Raw genomic sequence first — 13,910 nt, 5'->3', positions numbered from 1 at the left:
TTCTATTTACCTGACCGTCCATGACTTCTCTTATGTTTTTCACCTTTGAAGTTTCTTCACATTTTTGTGAAGTTTTAAATATCGTCACTGTATTTCAGCATCACGTTTTCACCCAGTTTTAAACCAATCTCTTCTATAGCACAGCCCAGTAGGTGCCCAGGAATTCTTTTACTGAGGTACAAAAAAATTAACTTGCTGTTCCTTCCATCAGTTCTGTAAATCTCTGCCAACCCTGCTAAGCAGGCTACTTCTGCTATAGCCATTTCTGCACCTACCTCTGCATTTTGCACTATCTGAAACAGCAGTGTCTTTACTCCCCATCACACACACAAAAAAATAAAAATCTTCCAAATCGACACAACTATCATAGCAACCGGCTTACAGTTATTACGAACAATTACTACGAGAGTGCCCCAAACTCGCAGCACAGGATGGGTCTGGTTAAACAACTGGTGCAAATTTGCAACAAAAGATAAAATGTCACTCAGCACCACGATGCTGGCAGTGAAACCAGAGATGAGGAGAGGCACAGGTCACCATCTGAACAATTTAGTGTAGCACTAAAGTTTCTACAAACTTCCTGATGAGGGAAAGGGAAGAGAAAAACTCACACGGAATGAAGGGAAGTTAGATATATTTCCTTTTGGGTATCCCATATCAATCCTGCTTGCTCTCTTCCGCCACCTGAACACCATGCTCTCCAGTTAAATCACTGCACGACAACTACATCAACTTCCCTTAGTGTGTTGCTGTAAAAACACAACCTTTGCACACAAGGAGCCAGAGGACAGGCAACAGAAGTGCCGTACGAAGCAATGCTCTTTTTTTTTTTTCCCTGTGACCCGTCTTTTTCTCAGTAGTATCCAAACACGTACCCTATCCTAATCTTTTCTGTTGCTTTTGAGACCCACTAGCTATCATGAGAACCTTTCTTTTAAACAAATAATTTCAGCAAAAGAATATCGTTTGATAAAACATATAACCTCAACAGAACTATAGGTAATATTTCCAAAACACGCTGCATCCCATTTTTGGAAGTCAAATGAGGACAGGTTCCCATATACCTAATGTACTTCTGGAAGCAGGACGTGGTATTTTGAAAATGCTTCTCTACACCTCACATACTGTTCAGTAGCACACCCCTGGAGCTATAAATCAAGGAAACGCTGTCATTTATCCTTCAAACAATCTTCCTATCTGACATATCCACACAAATCATATGTGGTGATTTTTCGTGCACTAACACATGGAAAGCTCCATAAACCCAGAGTGCAGCAGCCACAAAAGGGTTAACAGCCCAAATAGCTCCTTCCAGCTGCAGCTCAGACACACGATTGAGTTACTGTGGCTTAACAAGTTATTGTGTTTCTGCTGAGCTACTGTCAATGACCACATATGTATTCGCCGCCTGTGACAAACACAATGTAAAACGCTTTAGCCTGACATCAGTGACAGAGATACTGACAGGCAAAAGCTGGCTTAAAAGACTGCAGCGCACGCAGAGCGAGGCAGCTGCAGGAAGGGATATGGACCACCTCAAGAAAACTCCAGAAGAGCTGAGCAGAAGTGACTTTTGGAGCAGACCCAGAAACGCTTTTGGGAACGGAATGAGGGAGCTAAAAAGCGGTAAGAGATACTCCTCGTCTCTTGGCCCACCAGGTAGGAAGCTGGGTGGGTGGCTGGGTTGCGAGCAGGGAACAAGGAAATGCTGAAGCTTCTAAAACCGGTGCGCTAAGCCCCTGTGCAAATTAAAATGCAGCACTTTTATGTTACCAGCACAGTAGCTCAAAGAAGGCCAGGGTCATGAAAAGCTGTGGAACGGAAAGACTGCCTTCAACGGGGAATAAACAGCAAGATATTGGAGGCAGTTCTGGAGGCCCAACACCAGCCCTAGCTGCCCAACAGGAGACATGAGAAGCAACTCAGTGGCACCACCAGCTATTAGACCTGGCCACAGTGCAAAAGCTGTGAGAAGCTCAGCCCAGGGGAGACTGTGGACTTTCTTACTTGGAAAGCTGCAAGGCCACACTTCGCATCAGAACAGTTTTAGATGGGGAAAACCAACCAAAACAGACCCGCAACAAAAAAGCACAACCTTTCCTGAGGTGTTTGAACTCCTCCTCCCTCGTACTCCCCATAAGCTCTGGGTGATTCTGTTTCTTCTGACTTTCTAGGGAAAATGTAAAAGTGATGCAACGTTTTTTTATTTATCATATACTGATCGGCGTGCTTAGTACTGAGCAGAGCACAAAGAATGACATGGTTTGAGCCCCAAGGTGCCTATTAGGTCTAAGTAGTCAAACCCAGGACAGAAAATGTGGTTGCTGACCAAAACAGCTTATTTCACAAAGGGACCTTGTTTTCTACTTCAGATGAATACAGCAACATTTCTTGTAGGGTGGATTAAAAGCAATAGACTTTGTGGAAGCACAAACAGGTACACGAATGAGCAAGATGCTGGCTAGGTCAATGGAAGATGTTCCTGGGGGCGAAGGACAAATAACAAGCAAAGAAAAAATGTGTAACAGAAACAGGGCCATAGGTCTTTTAGGATAATTTCTGTTCTGATTGCAATAGGAGGAGTAGAATAAAAGCAGGTAAGCGAGTGTGCGTGCAATCAATTTGAGGTGTACCTAAACTCCAAAAAAGGACCTTTAAGTCTTCTGAGATCACTGAGATGCTAAACATTCTTCCACTCATTTGGTTTTTCCTTGTGAACAGCAGAACAAAAGCTGCTGCATTGCTTTTTTCCCCACTCATGTGACTCTCCCTGAGATCTACATACCGCAACGATTACTCAATTTACATCTGATTTAGTATCTTAATACTTCAACTGTGATTTTACATAACATTTCTGCTTTTGTCTCTCATTTACCTAATTCATACATATATTGAGTAACGGGTTGTCTAGAGGAAAGCAGCCCATTTCTGCAGGAGGTCACTTAGATTTCCATTGGGTTTAATGTTTTAATTCCTTTCTAGCTGCTAGCAAAATATATTTTGGTAACTAAAATCTTGTATTTTCATTCATTTACATAATAGTGGACTGAATACATCCTGCCTTCAGATATTCATAAGCCATAATCACTGATGGGAATGGGTATATTTCACTTGAATATCTGAGGAGATAATTTCAGTACAGTGCTTTTAATTTTTTTATTTCATAATCTTTTTTCAGACAGACATGGTCTATAATGACATTAACAATCTTATTCAAACCTGCATCTTTTATCAGGAAAAGATTAATTTGTATTTTTTCAACCATCACCTAGGAAGACTCTAGAGGCAGGCAAGTCTCATAGCTAAAAAAATTAAAATAAAATAAAAATCCACCTCTTGCCAGTAAACTGAGGACATCTGATATGGACTCATCAAGACTCAAACAATATCTAATTTTGTATTATCTTTCAGGGTATTCTACTGGAGGCATATTTGTCGAAAACATCTTCCCCATAAGCTATGCAAGTGTTTCTTCATTCCAGCTCATTCTATTGTGCTGGATTTGAACATATTCTCCCCCATAATTAGTATCCGTAATTGTAAACAAGAACAGAAACAGTTTCGGAAATAAAAAAAAAAGGCAAGCCACAAATCCAGGGCAGTAAGAGACTGTAAGTGAGGCTAAACAAGACAGATCTTACATCAGCACTAACTGGCCCTATGATAAAAAACCACCAGGGCTACACATAAAATATTGCCTATTCTAGGCAACTACCCCATACCCGAATAACACTGAACTGACCAAAGAAGCTGCTTTTGGAAGGCTGTACACAAAGAAACAGAGGAAAGAAAAACCTAAGAAGGAGATAGAGCTACACTGACCTTAAAATTTAAGATTATGACAAACTGAAGATCAAACATAGCGCTTTCATGCCACAAAATGAGGAGTGTGAGCTTTGGATAGACAAGACTGAGGTCTTAATGTTCTTCCATTTATTTCAGAGGTGACAGGGAGTGATTACCAACTTACACAGGATCCTGCCCTCTAAAGAAAATCCTGGCTCTAATGAGGTCAGTGCATTTTCCCCCGCCCTGGGAACTTCAATGAGAACAGGATTTTAACTTTGCTGTTAAACCTGAGGAAGTTTTTCTGTCTCTCTCTCGTCCACATTAGTTGTACACTGGGTGAAATGCAGTGGATTATGGAAAGCCAACTACTGGAAAAGCCAAGTATATTATATTCTGTATTTCACTACATTATGTAATTTTCTTTACTCATGACTACCTTGAGTTATTTTTTGAAGCGACAATATCAGAAAGATTTCGGTTGGAAGGAACCCTCTGAAGGTCACTCTGCTCAATCTACTGCTGAAGGCAAGGTTCCTCAGTCTCCTGTCAACAGGATGTTCGTTGTTTTGTGACAATGTGGATTAGATAGTAGAATCATTCCAGGTTTGTCAAAATTACTTTGGCATCTTTCACCTGAGACATTCTGAGGTCTTTAGGAGCTCCAAGCTCCTCCTGCAAAATGGTCTTGAGTCTGTGGGGACTTTGCAGACCATAGGTAAATTGCAGGCCTAGTTCTCAACGCTGATTTAAAGGAATTCTCACGCTTCTGTAATTTGTACTTTTCTGTTAAAAAGATAAGTAAGGTGCTGTGCACATCATACCTGAGTCCCTTTTGCTAACATTAGCTCATTCTGGAACAAATAATCATGAAAACAGAATCAAAATAACAGAATACTCCTAGAAAGCAAGATTTAACTTTGCTTATGTTTTAGTCATTAGGAATGGAAACAACACCAATTGCAGTCAAAGGCACAAATTCACCTCTCCAACCAAGACATCAAGTGAATTATTTCAGAGAAGTTCATCATCAACAAGTATACAGTAACTGCAGTAGACCTGCAGAAAAAAATATGGAGAGAGAGACACATCAGTCTATGAACTTATTCATTGCTACTGACTAGCTCAGCTCCAGCAATTGCTGTAGTAGGTATCAGTCAAAACCACTGAGGATTGTAACGCTGTCTTAAAAAAAATACCAGAGACACTGTAATGACCATGGGAAAACACAACATTGATTTGACACCTCATGAAAACCCAACATCCACAACCACATGCAGTAACAGCTCAGAACAGACCCAGCAAGACTGACACCTACAGAGTTGCCAGGGCCGCCTGTGTTCAGTAGGTGGACATTCTTGGAACATCATCTCCTGCATAGATACCCGCAGCTCCACTTAGCTAGTGAGACCTAATGAGTTCACACAACCACCTCTGCAACTGCATAAACATTATGCCTTCATTTGAATGAAACCCTACTAGTGGAAGGCACAAGCCTAGCTCCGGGTGATACGATATTCCATGCAGGTTTCTTTATTCTACACATGTGACATTGAATCTGGAACCTACTGAACAGAATCTCTCTGTTCAAGAACAGGAATAGTCTCCATCTTTTAGTCTGGGATTCACAGTTTGTTTCTAATTAACAGTCTTGGATTAGAAAGCAAAACTCAGGTCCGACTGAGCAGACAAAGGTATAAGACTTTCAGGTATTTTCGTTTAAGATCACTATGGAGAATCACACGTGCAAACCGATTTCCTGCCTGACGGTCTATCCCCACAAGTTGTATACTCATTTTTATCTTGTAGGTAAGGGAGTTTGAGAACGGGAATTCTGTGCTGCGGCGCTACTTCAAAGTGCATGCTGAAGATTTATGGTAGACTGTCATAAATCACATATGGAAGGGCAAGGAATGAAATGCAGCTTCCAAGTCATTCTTATGCCCTTATTGATTTTGGTGTAGGCAAGAGCTGACCTACATTCAGTACTGCATCAAAGAAAACCCTATGCCAGATTAGTCCGTTTCCTAGAAAGCACTCTATTATTCAGATTGGCTAGTACATTGGCCAGTTTCATGTGTAAAATTTTCTAAGAGCAGTATTTCCGTTTTACAGTGTCATTTTAGAAAACATCAAGTAATAAAACTCCAATATATACAGAAAAGAACCATACATTGGACCATTTATGCAAGAAAGAGCCAGGCTATTGCCCCCAAGCTGCTCTGACCTTTTAGGTGGGCATGTGGCACAGCTTGTGAAAACTGGTCTCCAGAGCAAAATGAAAGAGTGCCTCAATGAAGGATAAACCGAGGATTCTGAATGGCTTGGATGAGAATTTGGGTGCTGAAATTTAGAGGGCATGGCTATGACACCTGGAAAATGCTATTTCCATCAGTCTCCAATACCTGGAATAGTACTGTGACAGATAAAGAAAAAAGCCAATGCCATGTGCCATTCTGTTATCCTCAATTCTTAAAGTTCTTGAGCCATGACAACGTGGGATAAACTCTCAGCCTAACGTTGTCTTAAAAATGTCCTCCAGCAGTGGATTAGCCACATGAAGCAGCTCAAAAATTACCGTTTGGCTTTAAACGCCACAGCACAGCCTGTGAAAGGTAGGTGAGAGACATCTACCTCAGCTACCCATAATCAAACACCAGTCTCTCAATGTTCAGTGGTAGGCTTTTATTACATGTTCTGGTATGCAGAGCAGCAGCAGATCTAAAATGAGAATCATTCAGAATCAATGGGTTGGGATTAATCTGTCCTCCTGTCCAGTGCAAGTGCTGCTACAGTAATAAACAGAAATCTGATAACTTCATACTGTCAGCACAAAATGAAACTATGACCTTGACCTGTGCAACATCATCCAGTAATTTTTTCATAACTTCAACATACCATACTACACGGCTATGATCTAATAAGAATCTAAAAGTAATTAACTGGAATTTTTGAAAACTGAAGCCTTAATCAAATATGTATTCTTATCAGGGTTGCAAGCCAGCAATAAATTGGGACATTTAAAAAACTGGGATCCAATCCAATCCGTGATCTGATCAGGGTTCAATGGTTATAATAAATTGGGAGTATTAAAACTGGGATCACATCCAACACTTTATTTTGTCTAAACCACAGGACCTAGCTGTGCTGCAAAGTCAGGAATACTCAATGAACAGATATACCATGTTGGATTAACCCTTAATAAATAATGATGCACAAACTCATGAGTCCCAAACACACGTGGTTTAGCACAGAGCCTAATGGTGAGAAGAGCAATTACCGACATTTTGTCAGACATCAGGATGAACTATAAGCAGCCATAACAATGCTTTTAGAATTGGCAAGTGGATAACACAAGCACAAAAGCTACACGGGTTCGGTAACAACGTTTGTGTGCATGAGCATGCTTTAAGATGTACTACACATTTAAAAATCATACTTTTTGTAACAGTCTGAGTTTCAACTTTTGATTCAAAACAATTTGGCTTTTCTACTGTACTGCCATGCATGCAGCTATTCCTGTTTTCTTTTTGATGTCCAGTAACACACAAACTGTTTGTAATTAAATATAATGAAACAAATGCTGACAGAAATGGAAAGGAGTTTCACTCACAAGTATTCTCTCATATATAAGTGGTCTCTAAATGTTTTTATTTCTGTAAGATGCATTCCCTTCGTACAGGGATCTTGCAGCTGCAAAATTAAACCTCTGTTTGCCAAATATCAAAAACATATGTATTGATTTTTTTAACTATGGGAACAGGCAACAGGCATCAGAGCTGATAAGACAAGAGAGAAATGCTCTTCAGTCGCTGGAAGGTTTCTGAGAAGTAAAGGAAATTCAGTCTTTAATATGAAAACTGAAACCATTTAATTTTACCCAAATTTGAGATTCACTGTAACTTCGGCATTCAGTTGACACGTTTAGAAAGCAAGGGCCAGATGTTGCTTCTGCTGCTCTAACTATCTACTCAAAACCATAATACGATTAAAAACAAATTCCTCACTTACTTAATTCCAATGAGGACTACAAACCCAAGACTGTTTTAACAAAACAGCAAACTACTACTACAAACAAGTGCAGAGTATTATTTTTTACATAGAGTCCTTCTTTATTCACCAACTCATATGCTACTTTTAAAAATCACCCCGTTTTCAACAAGATGCTTCATTTTGTGAAATTTTATTCTAACTTCAAGGAAATGTTCAACTCTGCTGGAAGAGAGACTTTGGTCTCAGCAGGAATATTTCAGTAAAATAATCCTAAACAAACAGGAAAAAATAGTTTTCTTCCAATTGATAGTCACTTTATTTGCATTTGAAAGGCAAACAAATTATTATGTGTAAAACTCAAGTGCCTAATATATTTATCTATTTTGTTTTACGATGATTTGCAAACGTTAGAAAATTAAAAAACAACCCCAAATGAGTGGGGAAAAAGATGGAGGAAGGGAGGGAAAGAAATCTCGTTTTGAGGGAAAGAAAAGAGAGGATCTCTTCCAGTATTTAATAATGTAGTGAACATCTCATTGTTAAAATGATAAATTCTGAGTAATTTATACAAAACACACTAAAAATACAGATTTGAGTCAGCTTGATCAAAATAAACCTCAGACACAGCATTTGCCTCTTCCTTTTATGGGCAGATTCTAGACCTTTGGAGCACATGCTTTATTACAGCCAAACTCTTTGAAGCATGAACAAAATGATGAGCTTATTTGAAATAGGGCCTCAGTCCAATGAAGCACTGGACTTGTGTCAGGAAGGACAAACCACCACCTTAGAGAACTGTATCACCACTTCAGTCAGTCCTCCTAAACTATCCGTGTCGTGAACTTCTGGCTTTCCCCAGCCAACTTTCAGTGACACTGCATTGCTGCAGCACAAGGAACGCTAAGGGAGGTAGGGGGAAAAGAAGAAAATAGTGAAATTTAGAGGAGGTGCTGACTTCATATTCAACTGGACACAGATAAGGCTATTACTAAACAGGGAATGCCTAACATCCTAAGTTCCCATTAACTGCTTGAAGCCTGCAGAAGTAGCAGTCGTATAATAAAATACTGGCTTTGAAAACAAAGAAGGCCTGGGGCTGAGGTCTGGAACAAATTCCTAGCCTGACAAGGACCTTTTAGGAACCTGGACAAGCAGCTGCACTGCCTGCAAGTCAGATTCCCACCCACAGGACATTTTTTTTTTTTTCCTGCCAGATTTTCTCTCTTCTACCTCAACTGTAAGTGCTTGGGGTCAGGCCCAGGTTTCCCTAACAGCAACGAGCACAATGAGACCTTGATCTTGGTGGGGATTGCTAGGGAATACGAGCAGTAAAAAAAATAATGATGTCAGCATTTCAGTGCAGGATGTGGAGCTGCTTCAGAGAACTGCAGCTACAAGGCAGCGCAGAGAGTTGTACTGAAAACTGAGAATAGGACAACGTGAAATGGAATTAAAAATTACTAGGCTAGAGAAATAACACATTCATTTTCATTTTTTGATGTTCAAATCTGAAACTTGGTGGCCCGTAAAAGGGGTTGCCAGGCAAATCTGTGCTGGGGACCAATGTGCAAGCAAGTCCAATCCTTTTGGGAAGCATCTGCACTACAGAGTGAGTGCTGTATACTCTGTCTGCATACGCCTACTAGCTCTAACACATTCTGGATGTGCCAGACTTGTTGCACATGCACCGTACAATTCCTTCTCTGTGCAAGCAGGAAATTCGACCTATTCTGAGCATGATGGACTTACATTCACGCAGCACACCTACGTAAGATCTGATGTTTCCTGTCAGAGACAGAGTCACTGAGCCTGTACCGCACAGACAACCCATAATTGTGCAATGAACACATCTGACATTTCTGCACGTCTGTAAATCCTGTCAAAATTTCTGGAAGAAGGCTGCATCCTTTATGCAAGGCCTATCCCAGGAATTTTGTGAGATGTTATTGCACCTATCCAATACCAATCAAAAAACTCTTTGCAAAACTGAGACATGGCCTACTCCTGTAAACTAGAAATGCACTTCCGACTGAAAAATATTTCTCAGCTGAGATCTTGGAACAGTATTCTGTTTTCTGGAGAGCTGCCAAGCATATATTGCATGCAAAACCAACATCCAAAACCATGCGAGGTCCACAGCTGCTAAGATGCTGAAATGCACTTGATCATTAATCCTGTCACACCCAGACCAGAAATCAACTATTTTGACCTCTCCCACTAACGTCTAAAATGGACAGCTCACTCTCTGAAAAAAACTGTCAGATGAAAAAATCATAGTATCAGTTAGTACGACAGATCCTGAAATATTTAGGCAGTCAACATTTAAGAAAACTGAAGTTTAAGCAAAACCCCTGACTTTAAGATCGTAATTATTGGATTGAGTATCTTAAAAAGAATTACTTATATAGCTAATCTTCAAAAGATAAAATTAGGTGCGTGTTAACTCTAAAAAAGTTAAATGTTAGAACAGCCATTTATATTTCGTTCAAGCTGTTAAATACAGGATTTGTTCACAAGGGACAAAACATCCTACATTTCTATCCCTGTTCTGTAGTCTATTCTACTATTATATCCCCAGTAGTTTTACCATATACTCATTTCATTCTCAACAAGAAAAGATTTGAAAGTGTGCCTACGTTCTAGTAAGCTTCAGTGAAGCTTGGTTTTATAAACATGAGACCAAGTATGCAGGATCGCAGCTAGTGAAGTCATAGAAGCTGAAGATCTATGGTGTGAATGTGCCACAAGGTTTTCTTTGCCAATATCTGCATTAAAATCTTGGACTTGAATTACATTATAGAATTACTAAATCTTGGGACAGAGCTATAAAACGCGTCTTTACTGTCTTATCGAGCATCATCACTAGGTGAACAGTCAACAACTAAGCAAAAGGACTGAATTACCTTCAAGTCAGATAATGCTTCCTTCCACTGATTTTAATCAATTCCCTAAACAAGTTCTTACCCATATATGAGAACTAGCTTCCTTATATAATTCTCCCCTAGGAAAGATAAAGTCTATTCTGTTTTATGATCAACTCAAGAAGGGTTCAATAGTCAGCCTGTAGATAGCCTTATGTGGGCTAACACATACAGCCATGCTCTTACTTCATTTAGAAAGTTGAAGTGAATTGCTGGTTTTTACAGCATGTGTTGCATTGCTTTGAAGATAAAGCAATTGCTTTATCTTGCTCCTCTTCTGTTTTTTCATTTTTAAATTTTAATCCTCCAAACATATAAGCTGTATTACCCGATAAAAAAATAATGTGATATTTCTATTCTTGTTCATTATAGGAGAAGAATCAAATAAGTGAGTTAAAAATATCATCTTGGTTCATCCACTTCTCAACACACCTGCTGTTCTCCATTTCAGTCACAAACTCTTCCAGGTCAAAACTGAAATCATTACTAGAGAAACCAGAATGATGAAGACATTGAGCTGCCAGTTTCTAATGCAGCCTTACCAAGTTACTGTCAATCAGCGACTGTAGTTTAAAAAAAAAAAGCATACAACACTAAAGAAATATTAAGAACAATTATCTTGTGTCCAATTGGAATGTTAGACCCCTGGACAGAAGGGTTCATTCCTTGCAGCCTGCCAACATTTTAGTAAATGACACTGTCCCTTTAACAGATGGGATACATGCTTCTTAGCTTGCCAGGATCCTAATAAAAGACACTGGCTTCTTTAAAATGAAGGACACATACCTCTCAAATTGCCAGTATCCAAATTGGGAGTCAGCAGTTTAAAATAAAGGCACTCATCAATCTGGCAAAATCAAGGACACGGCACAGAAATTTTAAAACAAATGGCACAAAGTTTCTCCTGACATTACTTAACTTAGATGAACTAAATACTTAAACACCGGCTAAGCATATCCAGTAGCAGCACTGTAGCAACTGGATACATTACCAGCTTTTAAGACCGTATATATCAGCAGCAGACTTCAAGGGTTGGGGTTTGGATTTATTCCTGTTCCCCATCAAACCCATTAGCTACCACGTACACGTCTGACCACGCACTGCATGACTGGAATGAAAGCAGGGCGTCTTTTCCCTGGCACTGACCAGCATCACAAAGGCTGGCCCATGTGGAAAGACCCTGCCTGCCCAAAAGGAACCTGTTTCTATTCCATCTCCCAGAGGCAGGATGCTCCAGTGAAAGAAAGAGACTTCTGAAAGCTTTTCCCACGCCCTGACAGCCTATATTACTAAAACTTCGACAGTTTTACAGCAACTGCACACAGCTCTTAAGAGCCAACAAGTATGCGCTCTTAAACTTTTCTGATAGCGGCAATCAGAGGGAAACAAAGAACTCCCTTCAGCATATCACGAAATGCATCTGGAGGAGTTGGGGAAGGGGAGAGAGGAGCTTGCTGAGCCTTGTCAGTACTTATAAACCGTCCCCAGTTCCTGAAGGGCAGACATGGGGGAAAGCAGAAATTCTCTTTGGAAAGATAACAAAGCTGCTAAGATTCAGCACAAAAAAGGAGTATTTTATGAACAAGACAGAGAACCAGGTCTATTGACATCAGCAGTTCTGTTCGTTTCAGTCTCAGAGCAATACGGCAACTCCCAGTGGGCACGCATCCAGGTTCTTGCCTTGCCCATCTCACCCACCCCGCTGCTTGCAGACCCCTGCCTCTTCAGACTGATTTTAACCACTTGAACCTGCCTTCTTCCTGCTGTCTCTTGGCATACTCTAGCATTTGTTGACTAGATATTTCTGTAACATGTGGGTAACCAGCAAACTCTGTGCGGAAAAGAAGATGCCCAAGTACAAAAACTACCATTTGATGGCCCAGCCAGCTGAATCCAAAGAGATGTGAAATGATGGAAAACACAGCAGAGGCTGTCAGGAAAGAAGGGAGGAAGTTCTTGCTTTAGAGAAGTAGAGAAAAAAGTTACCAAGTCACCTAGTCATGGGAACGGGCATAGCTGAAACAGCTTTTGACGGAACTGATCTTCACCAGGCTTAGCAGAAGTTGGAATCTGAATAGCAGCTACCACAGTGAAGTGCACAGAAACTGCAGGAGACAGACAAGCTCCTGTCATACAGCAGCCCTGCCTCAGCCAGGAGACCAGTCTAAAGCTCTGCATTGCCTGGACCTGATTGCCAGTGGGCATGGTCTGGGACATCTCCAACCAGGCTGTCTGTCCCTTCAAGCAATCCCTTGCTTTGAAGTTTTTCATCTGATGAACAAAGATGCTGTCACCATTTACTCACCTTTCACGTTCATCTTTCATTTTCTCCAGCTCCTCCTCTTTAAGTATGCCTTGCTTTGGATTCCCCTTCTGATCTGTTTTCCCACTTTTATCTTCTTTTTTCTTTCCAAATCTGTTTAAGATATCAAGGAAGGAATCAGGAGGAAATAATTACTAGTAGAAAAACCAGTACTTATCTATCATAAACCACAGAAATTTTAGGCAATCAGAACATGTGAGCTTTTATCATAGTCACACATATATTTCCCACATTGCAAAATAAGCTACCAGTTTTAAACGGGCCATGTGCAACAGGAAGGACTGATTACAAATTGATTTGGACCCTGCAATTCTGAAAGCTATTGCTTGAAACAGAAAGTTGAAAAAGCCCCACCAAACCTGAAATGCAAGACACTGCAGGGTTGGACTACTAATAGGACACATTTTAAAACGGTTCTTCTTACCACAGGACAGCTCTCAAAGTAATATGCAGTGGCTGCGGTGCCAGCACTCAGAATGGACCATGTGTTCTGCTCTTATCAGTAACTACTGTCTCTCATTCATGTCTGACCTTAATTTAAGGATTTGTTCTTTGTTTAAATGAGGATGCAATCAGAAAGAATAAAATCTTGATATAATCTGAGAGTACAAAACTAGACAGTTCATAAGAGCCCTTTTTTAAACCATTTCTGGGTTTTTCTTTCTGCCTAGTAATATACTATCATGTAATATTTATGCTGTGAGAGTCCTCCAGAGACCCCAATCAGTTTGGGGGTCCCACTGTTCTATACACTGTCCAAAGATGCGTAATGTAAGTCTGCTTTACACAGCCTATAAAAGGTGACCGAACTAGGGAGCTACATTTCATTTCTGATGGAGCTAGACAGAATACTGGGGTCAAGTATGTCAAATATGCTCATGAATTAT

At 40.3% G+C, this 13,910-nt stretch overlaps 1 protein-coding gene across 3 annotated transcripts in view; it reads right to left on the bottom strand.

The window, feature by feature from the left end:
* The window catches only part of PARD3B (par-3 family cell polarity regulator beta), a 426,548-nt gene that overhangs the window by 86,990 nt on the left and 325,648 nt on the right, over window positions 1-13,910 (bottom strand). For all 3 annotated transcript variants that reach the window (XM_063341445.1, XM_063341446.1, XM_063341444.1), the window contains one exon: window positions 13,006-13,116. In XM_063341445.1, the coding sequence (XP_063197515.1) occupies window positions 13,006-13,116 (111 nt within the window). The remainder of the gene's footprint in view (window positions 1-13,005; window positions 13,117-13,910) is intronic.

The sequence above is a fragment of the Chroicocephalus ridibundus genome, chromosome 7 (assembly GCF_963924245.1).
Source record: "Chroicocephalus ridibundus chromosome 7, bChrRid1.1, whole genome shotgun sequence".
Taxonomy (NCBI): domain Eukaryota; kingdom Metazoa; phylum Chordata; class Aves; order Charadriiformes; family Laridae; genus Chroicocephalus; species Chroicocephalus ridibundus.
The sequence above is the reverse complement of the archived record's forward strand: the minus strand, read 5'-3'. Positions and strand labels throughout refer to the sequence as shown.